This window comes from Hipposideros armiger, unplaced genomic scaffold (genome assembly GCF_001890085.2).
Source record: "Hipposideros armiger isolate ML-2016 unplaced genomic scaffold, ASM189008v1 scaffold_341, whole genome shotgun sequence".
In the NCBI taxonomy this organism is placed as follows: domain Eukaryota; kingdom Metazoa; phylum Chordata; class Mammalia; order Chiroptera; family Hipposideridae; genus Hipposideros; species Hipposideros armiger.
The window spans coordinates 643,666-663,279 of record NW_017731691.1 but is presented as its reverse complement, the minus strand read 5'-3'; the positions used below and the strand labels follow the sequence as shown (position 1 = coordinate 663,279).

Genomic DNA, 19,614 nt, shown 5'->3' with positions numbered 1-19,614 from the left:
CACAATGATGGTGCCAACTTGGGCCAGTGAAGCAACGTCCTCCACAACTAGACTGAAGAACAAAACGACAGCAACTTGTCTGTTCCCCTTCCCCCAAATTCCCCAGCACTGTTCCCATCCCCTCAATTCTCCAATAAAAAAATCTTAAAAAAAAAGAATTAAAAGAATCAATAAGCATCTAAGTGAGAGGAATGCCAAGATATGAGCACTCTCATACACTGCCACTGAGAGTGTTACTTACCACCATCATTTTAAAAGTAATCTGAAATCTATTAAAATTAAAAATACTCATATCTTTCGATTGTGTAATCCTTCATTTATATCCTACAGAAACAAAAACATCAATACCAAAAAAAAAAGAAACAAAAGGGTTTGTGATACAAATATCACTGGCAGGTATGTATCGGCTCAGCGTGGGAACCCAGCGATTTGTCCATAGGGATGGCACAGGGCCTGGAAGTAGTGAGGCTGGGGCTGTGGGAACTCACCACTGAATAATGACATTCCTTGTGCATAGGGAAGGAACTCTACCATTCTCTAGGTGGGACCTAGTGGGTGGGCCACAGTGGCAGGGCCCAGACAAAAGTCTAGTGTAAGGCAAATTCCCAGCCAGTGGCTGCAGATTTGGGGGTGAGACCCCAAGGGAAACAGGCTGACAAGAGCTGGGCAGAGTAGGTCAGAGCCTCCACCACCTAAGCTGAGCTTTGGGTGAGGCCTTCAGTCTCAGTTCAGTTATTGAATGCCTATTGTATGCAGTCACTGGGTAAAGCAGAGGACTGACCCACAGACAGATAGAAACAAGGATATGGGTAAGCCTAATCCTGTACTTTGAAGCTTTTTTTTTTAAGATTTTTTTTTATTGAGGAATTGGGGTGATGGGAACAGTGCTGGGAATTGGGGAAGGGGAACAGACAAGTTGCTGTCGTTTTTTTTGTTCTTTAGTCTAGTTGTGGAGGACGTCGCTCCACCGGCCCAAGTTGGCACCATCATTGCGCTCTTCCCGTGCAAGGCACATCAGTCGCCGGCTTCTGGACAGCCACTCACAGCGGCTGCTGGCCGCTCACACTGGCTGCTGGCTACACACGGTAGCCCATGGCAACCCACTGCCACAGGGGCTGCAGCCCACGCCGTTGCAGGCGACTCACGGCAGCCTAGCTCCAGGTTGAGCTGTTGTTCAGCATCTTACCTGTGGAGGGCAGTGTCACTGGTCCTCATATGTGGGGTCCGAACCGGGGCCCTCTGGCATCCCAAGCCAGTTCTCAACCATCACACCACTCGGCCGGCCCTACTTTGAAGCTTTTAAGGCCTGCAAGTGGCTGTGGCTAAGACAGAAGAGCATCAGGAAACAGTGACAGGAATTTTGAGCTTTCTGCAGTACTCTTTCATATGAAAACAATTTGTCTTTGGCAGTTCATTAAATAAAGTTAGGCAGGACATTCAAAACAAAATTTTAGGAGGCTGTCCTTTGTGTTACTGCATATATATGCAATACAATGCAAGAAAAAGTAAATCCATAAGTCACACTTTTCTCTCACTCAGACTTGCCTCTCTCTCAAACTGGTCTGGAGTCAGTGAAGTGTGACTATAGGTGGACTTTGAGAGTCCTATTTTTCCTGCATTAAAGAACGGATGTTTGTTGTGGACCCTTTGGGGACCCGAGACAAATAAAGCAGCGTTCTGAAGAGAGAGGTTTGAAAAAGGGCATGGGTGTTTTCAAGAGCCTTCTAATCCAGTGCTTGTGACAGTTTCGCAAAGTGGAAGCAGAATATTGTCTATCACAGAGAGGAGGAATGTGAAATGTGGGGGAAGGAGAGAGTAGGATAGGCTTTTGACACCCAAAGTTGGTCACTTGCCAAACTTAGCCGTCTGCCCTGGGCCACACGTAAATGATTTGTTCTTCAATGGACTAAAATTAATTTTGACCCATTTGAAGTCCTATCTGGCAAGTTCTCCCTTCAGATACCCTGTCCCCTGGGAGCTTTGTGAGGCCATCTCTACCGAAGAGTTCCTATTAGCCAGGCCCACACGCTCAGTGCCAGGTACTCACATTGTCATTGCTCAATCATTATACCAGAAGCAGCTCTGGTACTTTTGGCCTGGCTCATTTCCCCTAATTCTAAACCATTCGTACCCCTGCTTCAACGCGTACTCTAGCTAGGACATACTTCAAAACCGAGACGCTTCCATTGTGTCGGTTCTCTCAGTGCGGGGATGAGCAGATTTGAAACTTCCCCTAATGGTTCATGGCAAGATTTATTCAACCTCTCAGGAAATCCTTTTCAGATAACATGTACTGAACACCTACTGCATGTCAGGCACTGTGTTTGGTGCTTTCACATAATGATGATAACAGCCCTCAGGTAGATGGGCTGGGTACTTTTCTAAGCACATTGCCTATGTTATCTCAATTTACTAAGGTTCATTATATCAACTAATCCTCAAAACAATGCAGTTGGCATTATCCTTATTTTACAGATGAGGAAACTCAAGCTCATCGGGGGTTTACTCGCTGTCTCAGTAAACTCTGAATACCAAACTGAATTTCACCTCTTAAAAATGTGATTGTTGACCATTATTTTGAATTTCAGTTACTTTCATAAAATGTTCTCGTGTCATTGAAGTAGGTGACCTGTTCTCTGACCCCTTCTTCTTGGCTCCTCGATGTGGGGAGAGTTATAGCTCCATTCATGTTCCACCAAGCAGTGATGCCGATAATCGCAGGAATGGCTACTGCTCTGACTCTCTGGGGCCCACTTTGCCCATCTGTAAGAGGACTGATTTCGGGGGTCCTTTCCAACTCTGAAATTTTCGTGAGTTAAAATCTAACTTAAAAACAGGTCAAGATCATTTCCTTTTGGTTTAACTTCAGTGGGACATGGAAACATCTGGTTTTCTGGGCTAGGAGTTGGTAAATGAGTTTGGGCTGATTGAATAATAAATCCCCATCACACACCATGCTCTGTGACATCCCCCCTTCCCAATGATCGAGCCTTTAAATTGCACATTTTTCTGTTATTGTAATATTTAAACTGGGTCAGAATCCTCTCCTCATGGGTCTGTTCTCCTCCAGAACACCCCTCAGAGAACGGTTCGTCAGCTCTGCCTGCCCTGGCCTAGTACCTTGACTGCCCGTGCATGGTCAGGGCTCCAAGCCCAGGAGGCAGTTCCCATCTTGAAGTTCCCACAAAAATCCCTTTGCTTCCTTATTGACTTCTCTGTATGGTTGCCTCCAGGCTCCTCTGTAGAGTTTGCTTCTTCAGACAAACATTCAGGTGATCCCATCTCAGGCATTTTCTCTCTACCTTCCCATCTCTGCGGGGCTGCCCCCCCACAGTCACAGACTCTTCTCCCTATGGCAGTGATAACAACTTCTCATGCTTTCCTCACCATCTGGAAAATCTGCTTTGCTCCTCTAGGTTTGAATGACTTCTTGATTATATTCCAAGACCAATCTTTTAGTCCCTCCTCACAGTGAGGTTTGAAAGAAGGCTAAAAACCGATTCTAATACAGTGATTCCCTTATGTAGCTAATGTCCACTAAATGAGATATAAATGGGTTTATAGCTCCCTAGTTTCTTCTCAACCTTTCTGTTAAGATCTATTTGTAATTTCTGAAAGGCTGTTGTTTGAGAACCGAGGTCTTTCTTGGAGGATGGTGGATATATCTGTTTCTAGTACCCTCCTCGCTGAAATTTACTCGGAAGTGGTACTGCTGTGCCAACAATTATGAAAACATTTTTCATTAAATATGTGCATAAATAAATAGGAAGCGAATTGTTGCTATCTTTATTAAGAACATTTACAAAACTCAGCTATTTTTACCTTTGCTTTATTTTTCTGTTCATTTATGTGAATTAAGACTGCATTTTGAATTAAAAAAAGAACAATTTCTTAGACCTCTTAATGAGATGGCTTTTCTACCCTGTGTTCTAGTTTGTTTTTAAAGCTATTGTGCTCTTCAAATTATTTCATTTTTTCACAGTGATTATTGGGGCAGAGAACTTTCCAAAGAAACAGCCTGATAAACCACTCAATTTGGGTAAGGGGCTACTTGCAATACTGTAGTCTTTCCATTAGATGGCACTCTGAGAATGTGAGATCTGTAACTTATTTGTAGCCGTCTATAACTGGCAGCAAATGAAACGTGAAATAAAATATTTTTTAGGGGGGGAGGTAGGAGGGAGTTAGTCTTTCCAAGACTTGCTCTCAAACTCTTGCCACCACTAATGCTTAAAGGAAGAAGGAAAGTGAATTTTCTAGCAGCTTCTCTGTTCTAAATCATAACCAGCAGTGTTCAAAATCAGCAATGTTCATTTAAGGAACCTTTTAAAGAAAGGAATGTCTTCTAAATGTGGGAGTTGTGATACTAACAACTTGTGCTGTTAGGAAAGTTCCTCTCTGGGTCTCAGTTTCTTTTTTTTTTTTTTTTAAGCTGAGCCATCCTGCTACCTATTGGTAGCTTAGCGGCTGCTCAGCTCGGGCTGGCATCGAACCGCTGTTGCTCAGAGCTCAAACTCTTGAGCGAGCTCTTAACCAACTGAGCCACTCGGCCGGCCCTGGGTCTCAGTTTCTTAATCTACACAGTGAGTGAGCTGGACAAGTTAATCTCTCAAGGGTGCTTCCATTTTGAATGGTCTATATTTACATTTTTTTATTTCCTTCCACTACACCCTTGCTGCCTCAGCCAGCACAAAAATGGGAAGAAAAGATCGCCCATTTTACGCTTGTTTGATTCTATTCCTCTTCTGCAAGTGCTCTCTTTGCTTCAACTGTCCCAAGACAAGAATGCCCAGATGTCCTGTTTTAATTAGTTTCCTTTTCTCTTTATGGCTTTTGCACAGGTTCCCCCCACTCCCACTCCTCCCCCTGCCCCGACCTATCTGCCTAAACAGAAGCACCCCCTCCTTTCACTTCATAAATAGGGTGTTCTTGGTACTATAGCAGTCCTTTTTGTGCTTAAACAGATACTAAACTGGATGGTGGAAGGAGAGGACACCACATGTAATGCTTAAAGGTGACACTTCTAACATCACATACAACATGTCCAGTTAAGAAAACTTCAGATTTGGGAAGTAGGAAGTTCCTTCTATTTATTTTTCTTCCCCCGCTGACCAGTATTCATTGCCAGAACAATTTCAAAGCTTTAGGAAAGAAACAGTATTCTGGAGAGAGGGTAATTAATCTAATTAGAGATGAGTGTTACTAAGCAGATAGCCCATTATTAAAATCCCCCATGGCCAACGGTGTCCCCATTCCTGACACTCTGGGCAGTCAGTCTGTAGATGTGGAGAATTGTGGCTATGATGCCTCATCCTCATGCAAAGCCTGTCATGAGCCGTGTACACCAGGGGCACAGAGGGAGGGAGTGGAAAAGAAATACTGAATTAATTAATTCATGCAAAGCTACGGAGACACGTCTAACTGAGTCCCTCTGGGCTTGAAGCTCAGAGCGTGCATGTTACATAAAATTCCCCGGAGGCACATCGCATATGTCGCATTGCTATAGGCGAAGTGACAAAGGCATGGGGCATTAAGCAGTTTTCTCCTGCATTCATTTTCCTATTGTCCTTAGAGATTTCCAATCGCCTTTGGTGTTTGTCTAGTGGTGTGGTGGTGGATTATTTATTTCTCTAACTTCAACACCTTATCTCCCAAGAATGCAAATATTTCACTGAATAGTGATACCGGGGACCTCTGTTTGGTAAAAGAAACTCCCTACACAGGGCTCTTCCCAAAGGGCTTTTAAAGGGCAATACCAGGAATCTGCTGAGTAGGTAAAAAGAGATGTTGCTGCAGGCACTGTTGTGAGCCTTGTAGGCCAATACCAGTAGCTTACAAGTTGTCTTATACAATGGAAAGGAGTGGTGAGAAAATGTCAAATATTTAGTCAGCACAGATTATTTCTAAGGGAGCAACAGTAGCATAGTGGTTAAGAATAGAGGCAGCTGGAGATGGACTCACAAAGTTCAAACTCCAGCTTTGCTACTGACTAGCTGTGTGACCTTGGGCAAGTGACTTCCCTTCTCTGCGCCTCCATTTCCTCATCTGCCAAAAAAGGGCTGATAACAATAATGTCTACCTCATAGGGTCATTGGGGGGTTAAATACGTGTTTTCTTTTTGCTCAGTGCTTAGAACAGTGTCTGGCACAGAGAAAGCACTCAATGCTGATCGCTCTTATGTATTATTATAAGTATCCCAAGATGCTCTCGGTGGTACAAAAGGGAACTAACTGAGCCTCAGCCTTCAGAGAGCTCACAGACTATATGGGCTGGTACATGGAATGTACAGAAAAGGAGCACGGACAACTCAGGACGGTCCCCAGGATGCATTTAGTTGCAAGGGCAGCAGGTCAGGATGTATCAGAGTGGCTCAGGGAGGCCCTCAATTCCTATCAGGAGAGAACTTTAGGCATCTACAGAGAAGGTGAGCGAGAATCTGAGTAAGTTGTGTGCCTCTGTTTTGAGAGAGGGTATTCATAAGAATGTATATTCATATTCACATCCTCACTGATCTGCTGTCCTTTTGAAATAGACAGATTGGAGTTACCTCCTTGAAGAGTAGAAAATGTAGGCCGTGTTTAACCTAACAAAGTAGAGTTTGTGACTGATGATAACCATCTGAGGTTCGAAGGAATTTCAGGGGAACATTGTGTATATTGGTCCAAATATGTGTTCTGTCAGAAGAAATCCCCTTTAGCCTGTGGTGCTAGTGATGGCCAACATAAATCTTATTAACAAGAAGGATTTCCCAAAGGCCCTGAAATATGCATTTGAGTTAGCCCTGCTTTTAATTTTTCTTCTCTTCTGTTTTCTCTTTTGCCTTTAAAAGAATAACCACTATATAAAATTTCACTTATTAAAAAGTAAATTATTAGGGCCGGCCGAGTGGCTCAGTTGATTAAGAGCTCGATCAAGAGTGTGAGCTCTGAGCAACAGCGGTTCGAGTCCCGGCCCAAGCTGAGCTGCCGCTGAGCTGCCAACAGGTGGCAGGATGGCTCAGCTAAAAAAAAAGGAAAAAAAAGTAAATTATTATAAAGGTTAAAAAATGTAAAAGATACGGAAGGACATAACAAAAAAAAGTGAAACTTCCCCAACATCTCCCCTTACTCATCGGAAGTAATTGCTACTACCATTTCTTAAAATTTTTCTGTGTATACTTGAACACAAAGTGTATGACAGTAATGCATATGCAGAGCGGTTTTTGCCCCCAAATGGACTCACCGTACATTATCTTAACCACTAGTTGTATCTGTTACAGTGTATCTTAGATCTGGTTCTATATCAACACATATTGATCTACCTGTTTCTTTTAATGTCTGCATAGTATTCCATTAGAACACTCACAGCTGTTAAGATTCCGTTCTATATTTTATCTGGCTAAGGAGGAAGGGATAGAAAGGTGAGAAACAGAAAAAAGATTGGGGATTGGGAGAGAGCTATTGAGACACCTGAAGAGGTAGTGCAAGAATACAGAGGTTTAAGATACTGCCATTAAATTTTAGCAGCTATAGGTACCAGTTGGATCAGTACTTCTGGTTACTGCTTTGTGGAGCAAATAAAATAAAGGCAAGGTTTGGGTCTAAGCCACAGGCCAGCTCTTCCCAACACTTCTGTAACCAGAAACCATGCTTAATTTACTAGAGTCCTTTGAGGATTTAAATAGCACATGGATAGAGCGGAACAGTGGATGCTATTTTGACTTCCAAAAAGTTTGGCAAGCTTTTAAACCCAAAGCTGTTTTTAAAAAATTGAGTCACCATGGGATTGGGGAGCAGTGTTTAGTCCTGGCTCCTTATCCATGGTTTGGAGATAAGAAACACAAAAATAGAACTAAAGAGACACTTTTCTGAATGGCAGAAAATAATATAGTAGGGCTGCAAGCGATTGGCTGTGGGACTAATTTGATTTAATGTGTATAAATGATTTGGAAGAGTGAGTATAATGCAAACTCACTAAGTTGGCAGCTGTCTTTGCACTATTCCAATGAGAATAATAAACTTAAAGAAGATGTTTGTTTTATAGGAGTGGGCATAAAAGTGGCCAGCAAGCTTCGATATGAGCAAGTCCAAGGAAATGTCTCTAAGGGCACATTCCTGAAGTTTATTTCAGAAGATTTATAATGAGCCTTACCTCCTTATCTGTGAATAAGGTCTCTGCTTAAGGCAGCAGTAGGTATAAAGAAAGAAAAGACAGAGTTGGGGGTGTGATCAGAGGGAGATGATATTTAAACAGGCAGCATCATATGAACATAAGAAAAGAGGCTTACTAGCCTCTCACTAGCTGATTCCCACCATATATATATATATATATATATATATATATATATATATATATTATATATAAGTTAGAAATGTTGTTTTATGTTTCTTCAATACAGCCCCCAAAGTCAATTATATTTGATGGTTGGTGATTTGTGTATTCACTAACTTTTAAAGTTAAATAAGCTGAATATGTTAGGCCACCATTTTAGAAGAAACGCAATCAGATGTTCTTTTCAACTTGACTACAAAATATTTTCCTTTTCAGAGGGTGATTTTTAATTATAAAAGTTAAAACTAGATTTCCTGACCTCCTCTGCTACCATGCAGGTTTTTCAATGCATGTCCTTAATATTGACAAATACATTGTATCTTGAACATCTAACAGAATCAGATCAATATCTTCTGAAGTTGGAAAATTTTCAGTCATAAAGAGATAATGAGATCTGCCCTATCCACCTCATAGTGTTTGAGAAGCTCAAATGAGTTGAGTGATATAAAACTGCTTTGTAAAGTGCTATGCAAAAATACAGTAGTATTAACTATTCATTGGATGCCATAATTTGGAGTTAGAAATGTAGATTGATTAAATTCCAGGAACTTATCTTTTATAGATATTCATGCAAATGTGCAAAGATTGGTATGCAAGGATGTTCTTTGCAGCATTGTTTATATAAGCAAAATGTTACAAATAATTGTTCTACAGTAAGGGATTAGATAATAACGATAGAGCCATACAGAGGAATGAAAGAATGAGAACAAGGCAGTTTTCTATGTTCTGACATGGAACTATGTCCAAGATATTCATTAACTGATAAAAAGCTGCAAATCAATATGACAAGTATGATTCTAATTTTGGTTAACATTACATGTTAGTATAAGCCTGTGAAAACTAGAAGAGTGTATATCAAACTGTTAACCTTGGTTCTCTCTTGGAAGGATAGGATGATGGGGGGAACTTTCATGTTATGCTTTGTTTATTTCTGTACTGTTTGAATTGGTTACAATGAGCATTGTTATTTTTGTAATTAAAAATATGAATTTGCCCTTAACTGGACTACCCTATTGTAACTGGGGGAGGAAAAAGTGTATAAAGTGAGGGCAAATTTATACTGCAAATGGCTTGGGAGAGTCTCCTGAAAAGAAACCCAGCTCCAAAGCCTGCAGGAAATTGTGGGAGGAGGAAGTGGAAGAGAAAGAAGAGGTAAAGAACATGCAGGAGTCTTTCTCCTTCAAATGAACACTCAGAGCTAATGTCTTCCTGTGTGCTTCTCTGGCCTAGACCCAGGACCCCCCTTAGCACAGCTCTTTCCACTCTGTGTTGCCATTGGTCCTTACCCTTCTAGACTGAGAGCACAATAAAGGGAGATACTTTGTCTGTCTTGTTCATTGTTGTATCCCCAACACGTAGGGAGAAAAAAGGATGTTGAATGAATGTCTGTTGACTGTTGAATGAGTGTTCTCCATTGTATAATAAAGAGACTCTATCCGGAGTGGTTTACTTTTGCACCATGTGGTCATCCCATGGTTTATAAGGCTGAAGAGAGCTTGTGGTCACCTCGACCACTGGTGCCAAGTACAGTCAGCTTTCACTTTGCTTGAGACTGTCTTGTGACAAACCTTTTCTTTACCTTCACCTTTCCAGATACAGCCAAAAGGCGGCGAGGAATGGAATGAAAAATCAGTTCAACCTCCATGAGCTGAAAATGAAGGGCCCTGAGCCGGTGGTCAGTCAAATTATTGACAAACTGAAGCACATTAACCAGGTATGCAGTGGTATATACAACAAAAATGGATGTGGCAAAAAAGTGAGGGATGGATGGTATCCGTTGTCCAAACTGTATTCTTGGGCTTTTGGAGAGACAGCTATTGTTCATTTCCTTCAAAGATTCTCTCTGCTAAAAAGGACTTTTGACCCTCATTTTTCACCCCACTTTCAAATTATAAATATAATATTGTAATATTAGAGAAAGCTTGGAAAATAGAGGGAAAACTGTTTCTCACAATTCTATTACTGCATCCCAACTGTTTACATTTTTCACATGTTCTTTTTTAATATGAAAAAAATCACACTCACACAGATTTTTTTACGTAATTGGAGGTGTATGGGTGATTTACAGTTCTTAAAATTAACACTAATTTGGAAACACTCTTTCATGTTGCCAAAAATCTTCATATTAATTATTTTTTGTGGCCATATAAGATTCCTGAAAGAGCTCATCATAATTAACCAGCTTGCTTTTGCCAGACATTCAAATTTCTTAAAAAATTTTTACCATCATGAATAAAGCTACCTCTTCATACATAATGCTTTCTCCTGACCTTAGATCATTTTCTGAAAATACTGGAGTTATTGAGTTAAAGGATGTGAGCATTTTTATGCATGTTTCTAAGTTGCTTTCCACCGGGGATGTATCAGCTCTCACTGCCACCAGCAAGATACGAGAGGACCACCTTCACTGAGCGCTTGCCAACTTCCGACTCACTGCCATTCATACAGACACCCACAGAGTCCCTTGACCTGTACACAGAGTTTTTCTTCTCATAAGGAGTTTAGTAGCTAAGACACAAATAGAAGTTAGTTGTGCCATCTGCTTGTGATTGCTTTGTGGCCACAATAAAAAAAAATGCCACCATATACCACAGTGACAGTGTTCCTGCCCCATGATGCATGGGTGGGAGGGCCCTGGCACCACTGGCTTTTATTTGTAGCCTAGGAAGAACTTAATGAAACCAAAATCCTTATGCAAAGACAGAGATTTCTGTATGAAGACATTGGCATGGTTTTGTTTTTTAATGTGAAGTTGAGCAGTGAAATTTTTGTGGTTCTTAGAAAATGCTTCGGAAAGCTTTCTAAATAGTGGTATATTTCACTGCAAATGGCGTTGTGAAAGTATTTACAACACGCTTGGGTGTGACTCCTCCAGTGCCTAATAAAGTGCTCTGCACTCAGTGAGCACTTAATAAATAGTGGTTACTGCTGCCGAGCACATGGTAATAGCAGTATTTGCATAACCAATCCTTCTTGCTGTGAACTCACAACCTCCCTAAGTTCTCTAAAGCCTGGTGAGATATAGTATGGTTATTCCAAAACGCATCTCTGAAGGATTCGGAGCACCATGTAAATGACTTCCGACTGAACTGAGGGCATGGTATGCTTCACCTGGGACAATGGCAGTATTTGTACTCTGAACTATTTCCAAATTACCTCAAACCAGTTGTGTCTGGGTGGCTCCACTCAACTAATTAAACCCCAGCACTGGTGAGGCCAAAATCTCAGGGTCCATCACTGTGCCCCTAATCCTAAGTGAAGAATCCTGTCACAAGAGCTGTTTGGTGGACAGACCCTAAGGAATATCCACTATTTGTGCAGCCAGGTGTCAGGGAATTTGAGGGTTGAAAAGAAGTCTAATCCTATGATGGGAAGCAGGAGAGAGATGCTGCTCATTGGTTTGGGGCTGCTTAGGGCTAAGGGGCAGTAGGCTAGCATGAGAAGGACTCCAGAGAGGTACAAGTGTTAAGATCCGCCAGAAACAATCAGGAGGTAAAGGCAAGCAGGGGAGGAGCAGTTGTAATAAAGATTAGACAAACACCTGTGGATGGACCCTCCCCCTGAAAAACGGGAGAAAGCTGAATCAGACATGGACTTCTATATGGTCGAAAGGTCACTAAAAATATTTATCGCAAGCCCTTTTAGCAAAGACTTTAGGTGTTTGATATTAATACTGTGGGAGACCATGTGGCATAGTGGAAAGAATATGAGCTTTGGCTCCAGATGGACCTGAATTCAGTTGTGGATCTTACTAGGTGTCAATCACTCGACCTCTCTGAGCTTTACTTTTTTTCATCTGTTGTATATAGAGATATCAAAACCTCCCTTACAAGGTTATTATAAAGATTAGAAATTAAATATATAATATGTTTTATATATAAATGCATATTTTACATATGCACAAGTATATATAAATACATGTGCATGACAGATAATAAGCGGCAGTTAAAATGATGATATTCAGGATTTTCGCTGTAAGCAGGATTTGAGTTTGAAGGGGCGCAGTATTGCAATACTTTTCACCAGTTTAATTCTGCTCCCCCAGTTTTGTATGGTTGCAGATTTTTTTTTAAAGATTTTTATTGGGGAATTGGGGGGATGGGAACAGTACCGGGGAATTGGGGGAAGGGGAACAGACAAGTTGCTGTCTTTTTGTTCTTCAATCTAGTTGTGGAGGACGTTGCTTCACTGGCCCAAGTTGGCACCATCATTGCGCTCTTCCCGGCCGAGGCAGAGCAGTCGCCGGCTTCTGGACGGCCGCTCTCGCGGAGGCTGCTGGCCGCTTATGCTAGCTGCTGGCTACACACGGTAGCCCATGGCAACCCACTGCAGCAGGGGCTGCAGCCTACGCTGTCACCGGCGACTCACGGCAGCCCAGCTCCAGGTTGAGCTGTTGTTCAGCATCTTAGCTGTGGAGGGCAGTGTCACTGGCCCTCATATGTGGGATCCGAACCGGGGCCCTCTGGCGTCCCAAGCCAGTTCTTAACCATCGCACCACTCGGCCGGCCCCAGATTTTTTTGATATGTCTCTGTTTTTTCTCTTCCATATTCTTTCCTTCTTTCCCTTTCTTCTAACTTCTAGCCACAAAAGCTGGAACCACTTTATAGGTAGGGAGGTGTACATTGTCAAGAGTCACAAGGTCGCAATTTACAGTTCCTTTCTCCTACCTCTGTCCATGAATGTGTGTGCATGAACATTTTTGGTTCCCTTACAAATACCATTAAGCAACTAATTACTTCTCTTTGATATACCAGTTTTAACTGTTTGAGCTGTTAAAATTGGTTAGCTCCAAACACCCACATTGATTTTTTTTTCTCGTCTGTCTTGGTTTCCATGGCCAAAACACATTTTCTTCAGACCTTTAATAAAATTCACATTTTGACCATGATTCAATCTGAAGGTGAGATACTTTAGGGAAATCATGAAGAAAAATGTTATGATGATGGTGGTGATGATGATAACGATAATGTGTTTGTATTTGTGTAGCATTTAACCATATTTCAAAGTGATTTCATGTCCTAAAAGTCTAACTGCTAACTGCTTATATTGGAAAAATTATCCAGCCTGGAATTGTATAAGATATAGTACTTTCACAGAATCATTCTTTTCAAGAACTGTTTGTTACCCTTGGACATTATTTCATCTTCACTCCCCCCTGGGAGGTAAGTGAAAAATAGCATTTGGTTTTTTTTTTATAGCTAGGGAAACTGAGGCAAAAAGCCATTAAGGGCTGTGTGGGCATGCCAAAACATCCAGTGAGTTCAGCTGAAAATTTGATCAATCATCCAGATGTTGTTTCCTATACACTGCCAAACATCTGGATTCACTGAATGCCTGACAAAACTGACCTCAAGTTTTAGTGATGGGGAGTTAGAATCAAGTTAACTTGTGCAGGTTCACATGTAAGTGAGTGGCGAATCCAGGAGTGTAATGTTATTTTTCTAAACCCCTTGCTTGGTGCTGTATCTGTTAAACTACAGTAGGATGTTCCAACCTGCTTATCTATAAATACAGAGGTATTTCTCTTTACCTATGCATGTGTGTCCACCCAGATGGACTAGAGTTAAGTCATTTATGAGCACATCTCAAAATAACTCTCCACTTTCTTCCATGGAAACTCTCAGCTGCCTCCTTTCAGGTTATGGTTGCTGTTGATAGCCCTGGAAATAATATACTCACTAAGGAATAAAGTAAAAGTATTTCCATATTGACAGTCCCATGGTATAACCTTGAGGGGAGGGGTTCAGGGTCAGGTCCAGGCCCTTTTCCTGGGAAGGCCTGCAGGTGTGGAATGTCCTCCCCTCCTCCTTCCCAGCCAGAGTTCATGTGCAACATTCCCACGATTGGAAACGAGGAACTTTTTCTTTTCTTTTCACTTTCTAGTTTGTGTGAGGATTTATTGTCTTGTGCAAGGAGAGAAATTGAACTCTTTAAAGTCCTCGATGTCAGTCCTAGAATTTGCAGGACCATCTTGCTTTTTTAAATAGAAGAAAAGTTTGTTTTTGTTAATGTTCTGTTCCAAGGCTCCTGCGTGGAGAGAAGACCCCACAAATACTAAGAATGATCACAAAACGTTCTTACCCATATGATACTGTGGCCATTTGTCTTCTAACCCTGTTTGTGTTGGTAACATTTTCTCTCTCTTTAAGAGTTACCTATGTAGTTAGTGCTAATTTAGCAGCCCCTAAACTACTGTAGAAGTTATTGTTCCCAAGGAAAATCTAGATGTTTATTGTTTGGCCCCAGTTTCAGTTCAGTTTCAAATAAAATTCCAGAAATTGTTTTCCTGCCTGTTGTAAACAGTTGAAGCCAGAGCCTTCAATACCTGCCCATTTGGTGTCAGAGTTTTTCATTCAAAGTTGGATAAAGTCTCATCTGTTTGGGATGGTTGAAATGTCCTGCTGAATGGTGGGGGAGTGGACAAGATGGCCTCTTAAGATTCTTTCCAGTCGTGTGATTCCATGATTTGTGGCTCAAGGTCAGGCTTTAACCCAGCACCCTCTTGTGAACAAGTCTTGTGACTTTATTCTCTGTTCTGCCACTCTTTTTTAAATACCCTGTTCCCAGGTCTCCCCTTTCTACTTTGTAACCTCTCATCTTTTCAGAGATTGTTCTCTTCCCACCAGTTTTCCAGGCTGGACAGATGGAACTTAAACTTGCCCTTCCCCCCACCCAATTATTCTGCCTTGTTCTCATTCAGCTATGAAAACACTAAACTATAAAAACACTTTTGTATTTATCACCCCTAAGCTTCCCTCCTCCAGGGCCAGATAGGTGACCTGTCCACCTGTTAGCCGTGTGACTCCATATAAATGATAATAATTCTGCCATATATTTGCATAGCACAGTTCAGTTTGTAAAGCTCTTTCATGTGCATTAGAAAAAAATGACCTTCACAATGGCTCTGATAAGCAGGTATTATTACCTACATTTACCCAACGAAGAAACCGTGAGCACTAGAAGGCTAAGTGACCTTTATATAGTAAGTGGTAGAACTAGACCTAGACTCCAGGGCTACCGATTTCAGTCTCTGTGCTTTTTCCTTCTACTTCTATAAAGACATGGCATACCTTGCTATGGTTAGAAGAGCCATATGTAAAAAATATACAGAAGTACAAATAGCAGAAACTCCTTAATTTGTCTAATGATTTCCAAATCCCTAATATAGTAATTTCTATGGTCTGAAGCTCTAAACTCAGCAAAGAAAGAACAAGCATGTTGCTTACAAAATCTCAATTGGGAAGATTCTTAGAAAACTACCACACTGTGTGGTGTGGAAACTGAGGCACTTTGTGTCATGGATTTGAGTTATAGACAGCAGACAAACTTTCTATTAGCTATGTCTCATTCATAAAATGGTCAAAGAAAAGTTTAAAATGTAGATCAGACAGTGCAATGTCTCCACTTCCATCCCCTTCTGTGAATACGTGACAAGTATTTTTGAGATTCCTGACAGGCTACTTTGGTATCATGAAAAGACACTTACTTTCGAAATAGAAAGTTAGAATTTTAATAAGTTAATTAGTAAAGTTGTTAAGTGACAGAGAAGTGCCAAGGACATTCCCTAGCATGTGGTTAAAAAGAAAATCTTTAAACGAATCTCAGGCATGATAGAAAACACTTCGAATGACTTGTTTCATGGTCTTCTCACAATAAAACCAGTGAGAGTCATAAAACATTGGCCTAGTGCAATGGTTGCTAGAAAAGCCAACACTGATGTAAAATTTCTAAATAAAAGGATAACTATTTTGAGAGTCAAGTTTAAATAAAGGACCTTTCCAAATGGAATTATATCTCAGTGTCTGTCACACTTCTTCATGTACAAATAGCATGGCAGAACTCTAGTAATTGCCATTTCCATATGGAGCCAGAATGTGTGTGTGTGTGTGTGTGTGTGAGAGAGAGAGAGAGAGAGAGAGAGAGAGAGAGAGAGAGAGAGACAGACAGACAGACAGACAGACAGATAGTCAGACAGACAGACAGACAGACACTGAGAGAAAGACAGAGTATCTGCAATGGCATGTTAACAAGAGCCAATGAATGACTTCTGAGTTACAAAAGGACAATGCGAGTTGGTTTTTAAATACCAGACTTAGACTCTGTGGAGCTAAACATTATTTCATGAAGTAAAAGGGAATTAGCTGGTGCATTCCAAAACACATTTATCATTAAAAAAATCTTCTGTCGTTTTGCTTAATAGCCTGAAAAATAATTACAATGTCTGATGGCTTTGGGGAGCATGTGTTTTTAATATCTTAATTACTATGTACAGTTTAATAACACTGCACCAAGAAGAATTCCCCAGTATTTCATATTAAATTTCTTGAAAATGAACTATTTGCTATATTTAGAATATACAGGATTAAAGATACTTAAATTGGGTCATGTATTTTAGTGCTTGCATATTAATAAATTTCTCATAAATGGAAGATGAGTCAGGAGTGGTGAGCCAAAATGTTGTTGGCAGCAGTATTGTGGTAATCTTGATTTAACAATGAAGAGAAATCCATTACCTTTTTTCATTGCAGTACTGTATTCTTTCATAAGTTTTTTTGTTTCAATTAGAAGTATTGGAAGTGTTAGCTATGGAAAGACAAAGTCTACATATAAAAACAGAATTCTATCAAACTATAAAGGCTACCAGATTTCCAAAGTTAGAAATATGTTTCCAGAATATCTATGAAACCCATAAGGTCTCATATTCTATTTACATTTACCTACTGGTCGAATGCAACACAACATTTTTTTAATAAACAGTTACAAATGGTTGCTCTGTATCCCCATAAACCTTTACTATAAGCACTATATCGGTATATGTATTTTCAAATACCATTCGAGAATTTCAGAAATAACTTTTCACCTAGACATATTTATAAATATGTATATATATCTTGTCTCTGGACTGTCATATCCTTAAGTCTGGGATCATGCATGTAATTCTCTGTTACCTATAGCACCTACCGTCATATTATATACACAGTAGACATTCAATATATACAATATTTTATTGATCACTTCATTCAAAGAGCTCAACCTTTGCGGCCCTCAATTTATTTCTGAATTTCAGTTCAATTTGAGGCACTTTTCACATTCAATATTAACCAGTTTCTGTGCTAAAAGGCAGAATTACATTAAGTACAGAATTATAGTTAGCAGGTGCCTTTAGGTTGCAGGGTCCAACCCTCTGATTTTACAGATGAGGAAATTAAAGCCAAGAGAGGGAAGTGATTTGTCCAAAGTCATATTGCCAGTAAGTGACAAAACTGGACTGGGAAAGGAACAGATCAACATCCTGTAGTGTCATGGCTGTGCTTCCAAAGACTCTTGTGTAATATAAAACACACTTGTAAACATGCAACCCCCTTTTCTTATACAGTACTCCCAATCATAACAGAAGCCTATACTTAAGCGTTCATCTTAGGAACAAACAGCCGTACAGCATGAGGCATGATCTTGTTAATTATTTATCTCTTATTATGGACATTAACTAGTGTTTGGTCATAACAAGTACACCTCAGGGCCTACCGCCTCATTAAACCCATTGAGCAGTTGTTGCACACGGGTCAGGGGAGTTGGTCTCTCTCTGCTGGGATTGCTGAACCAAAAGCAGGCAGAGTCAGCAGGACCTGCTGCTCGTGGCCTTATACCCACTGAGCAGTCTGACTTGGGCTCCTATCCACATTCAGGCACAGTCATCCTATCACTTTCATGTTCTGGATCTCAACTCCTCCACCATCCTGGGCAACCTAAAATAATGTATCTAGTGCCTTCTCCCTCCTTCCAGAATGGCAAAATTAGCATCATATTAGTCAGTGGGCCTATGTGTCAGTTAGATCAGTTGTTTAGGCAATGTGCTCAAATTGTGTTTCATAGGGAGTAGAGATGTGGGAGAAGTGCTGTGTGGTTGTTCTCAGTCCCCCATTCCTATTTTAACCAGAATAGCTGCATTTTGAAAATCTGCTTTACATATTGGTCTTCCAATGAAGGTTACACTTAAACGAAGGGTTCCTACTGCTAAAAGAATAAAAATCTCAGTGTTCCCTTAAAGCTAACATTAAAGGTTTAATCTCATATGAGCCATTTTTTCATTTGAGCATTCATTCATCGAATGTACTAAATATCTACGATACACAAGGCAGTCACAGAATGGCTTCCAATTGCCATCGCCACCTCCTAAAATGAAGTGTAGGTTAAAATGGGGACGGAATGGGAGAGGGTAAACGGCTTGGTGGAGACTTTATTCCTACTGGAAGTGATGTTTCAAGTGATGCTGGAGGGTCTATATACTGTCCTAGTGAACCGAAAGTGTCTTCTGTGAAGCTGAAAACCAAAACATCTAAATTTTCCTTGCCCATGTTATTAGGATTCTGACAAAGTCCAATGGGAATAAAATACTGAGCTCTTTTGTCTTAAACTAACCTGTCTACACAGAACAGACAATTTTGCCCCTGGATGGCAGTCCCATGTAGTTTGGCTCCATCAGATGTTTAGTGTTAGTCCTGTATGCCCATGATTATTTGAGACCTAACCTTGAACTACAAACTTATTTGACACATGACCAGGGATGTTGCCATCTTACGTGTGGGCTCAGTATTCATACTTAGTGAAGGTAAAATAATAATAATAGGGTCAATTCTGTATCCCTAACTGTATGCTTTTCTTAGATAGCAACCACAGTGATTTTGTATAGCAACTGTTAAGTGGAATATTTCCAGCAGAGTTCTAATTAATGTCCAAAGTGGAAATTACATTATTATTCATCTGCACTGATTTTTATTGGATAATTTTCGAATAGCATTAAAGTATGATCTTATTTGTTTAATTAGTTGATTCAGATAATATTTTCTTCACAGTCCATATTTTGCTAGGTTGTCACTTTTCAGGGTAATATCTATTCTGTATTATGGGCAAGCAGTTGACAAGACCAAAAAAGCTAAGAGAATTACCATTATGGTATGTCATAAAAAATGAGGCCTGAATTCAGATCAGTTGTATCCCAGATCCCTGAAGATTCTTCTGATTATTATCATGGTATCCTATCAGGAAATTCTGAGTCATCACAACAAATAGAAAAAGAGCCAAAAGACTGGAGACAGGCACAACGTTTTACCCTCACCTTTAATAAGGGGTGGACATTGGATTATGGAAACCACAAGTCAGGGATCCTGGTATCACATCTTAGCAAAATTCTTGGAAAGCGTGAGCTTTCAGAAGCTACCATGATGATTACTAGGATCCACTATGGGTTCACTCAGAACAAATCACGTCACTTCTCTGTGTGTGTGTGTGTGTGTGTGTGTGTG

The 19,614-nt window shown here is 40.5% G+C and overlaps 1 protein-coding gene across 1 annotated transcript in view; it reads left to right on the top strand.

Annotated features, from left to right (window-relative positions):
- Nucleotides 1-19,614, top strand: part of GPC3 (glypican 3) — a 480,497-nt gene that overhangs the window by 355,512 nt on the left and 105,371 nt on the right. Inside the window, exon 6 of the mRNA XM_019661231.1 lies at nucleotides 9,904-10,024. Coding sequence (XP_019516776.1) covers nucleotides 9,904-10,024 — 121 coding nt within the window. The remainder of the gene's footprint in view (nucleotides 1-9,903; nucleotides 10,025-19,614) is intronic.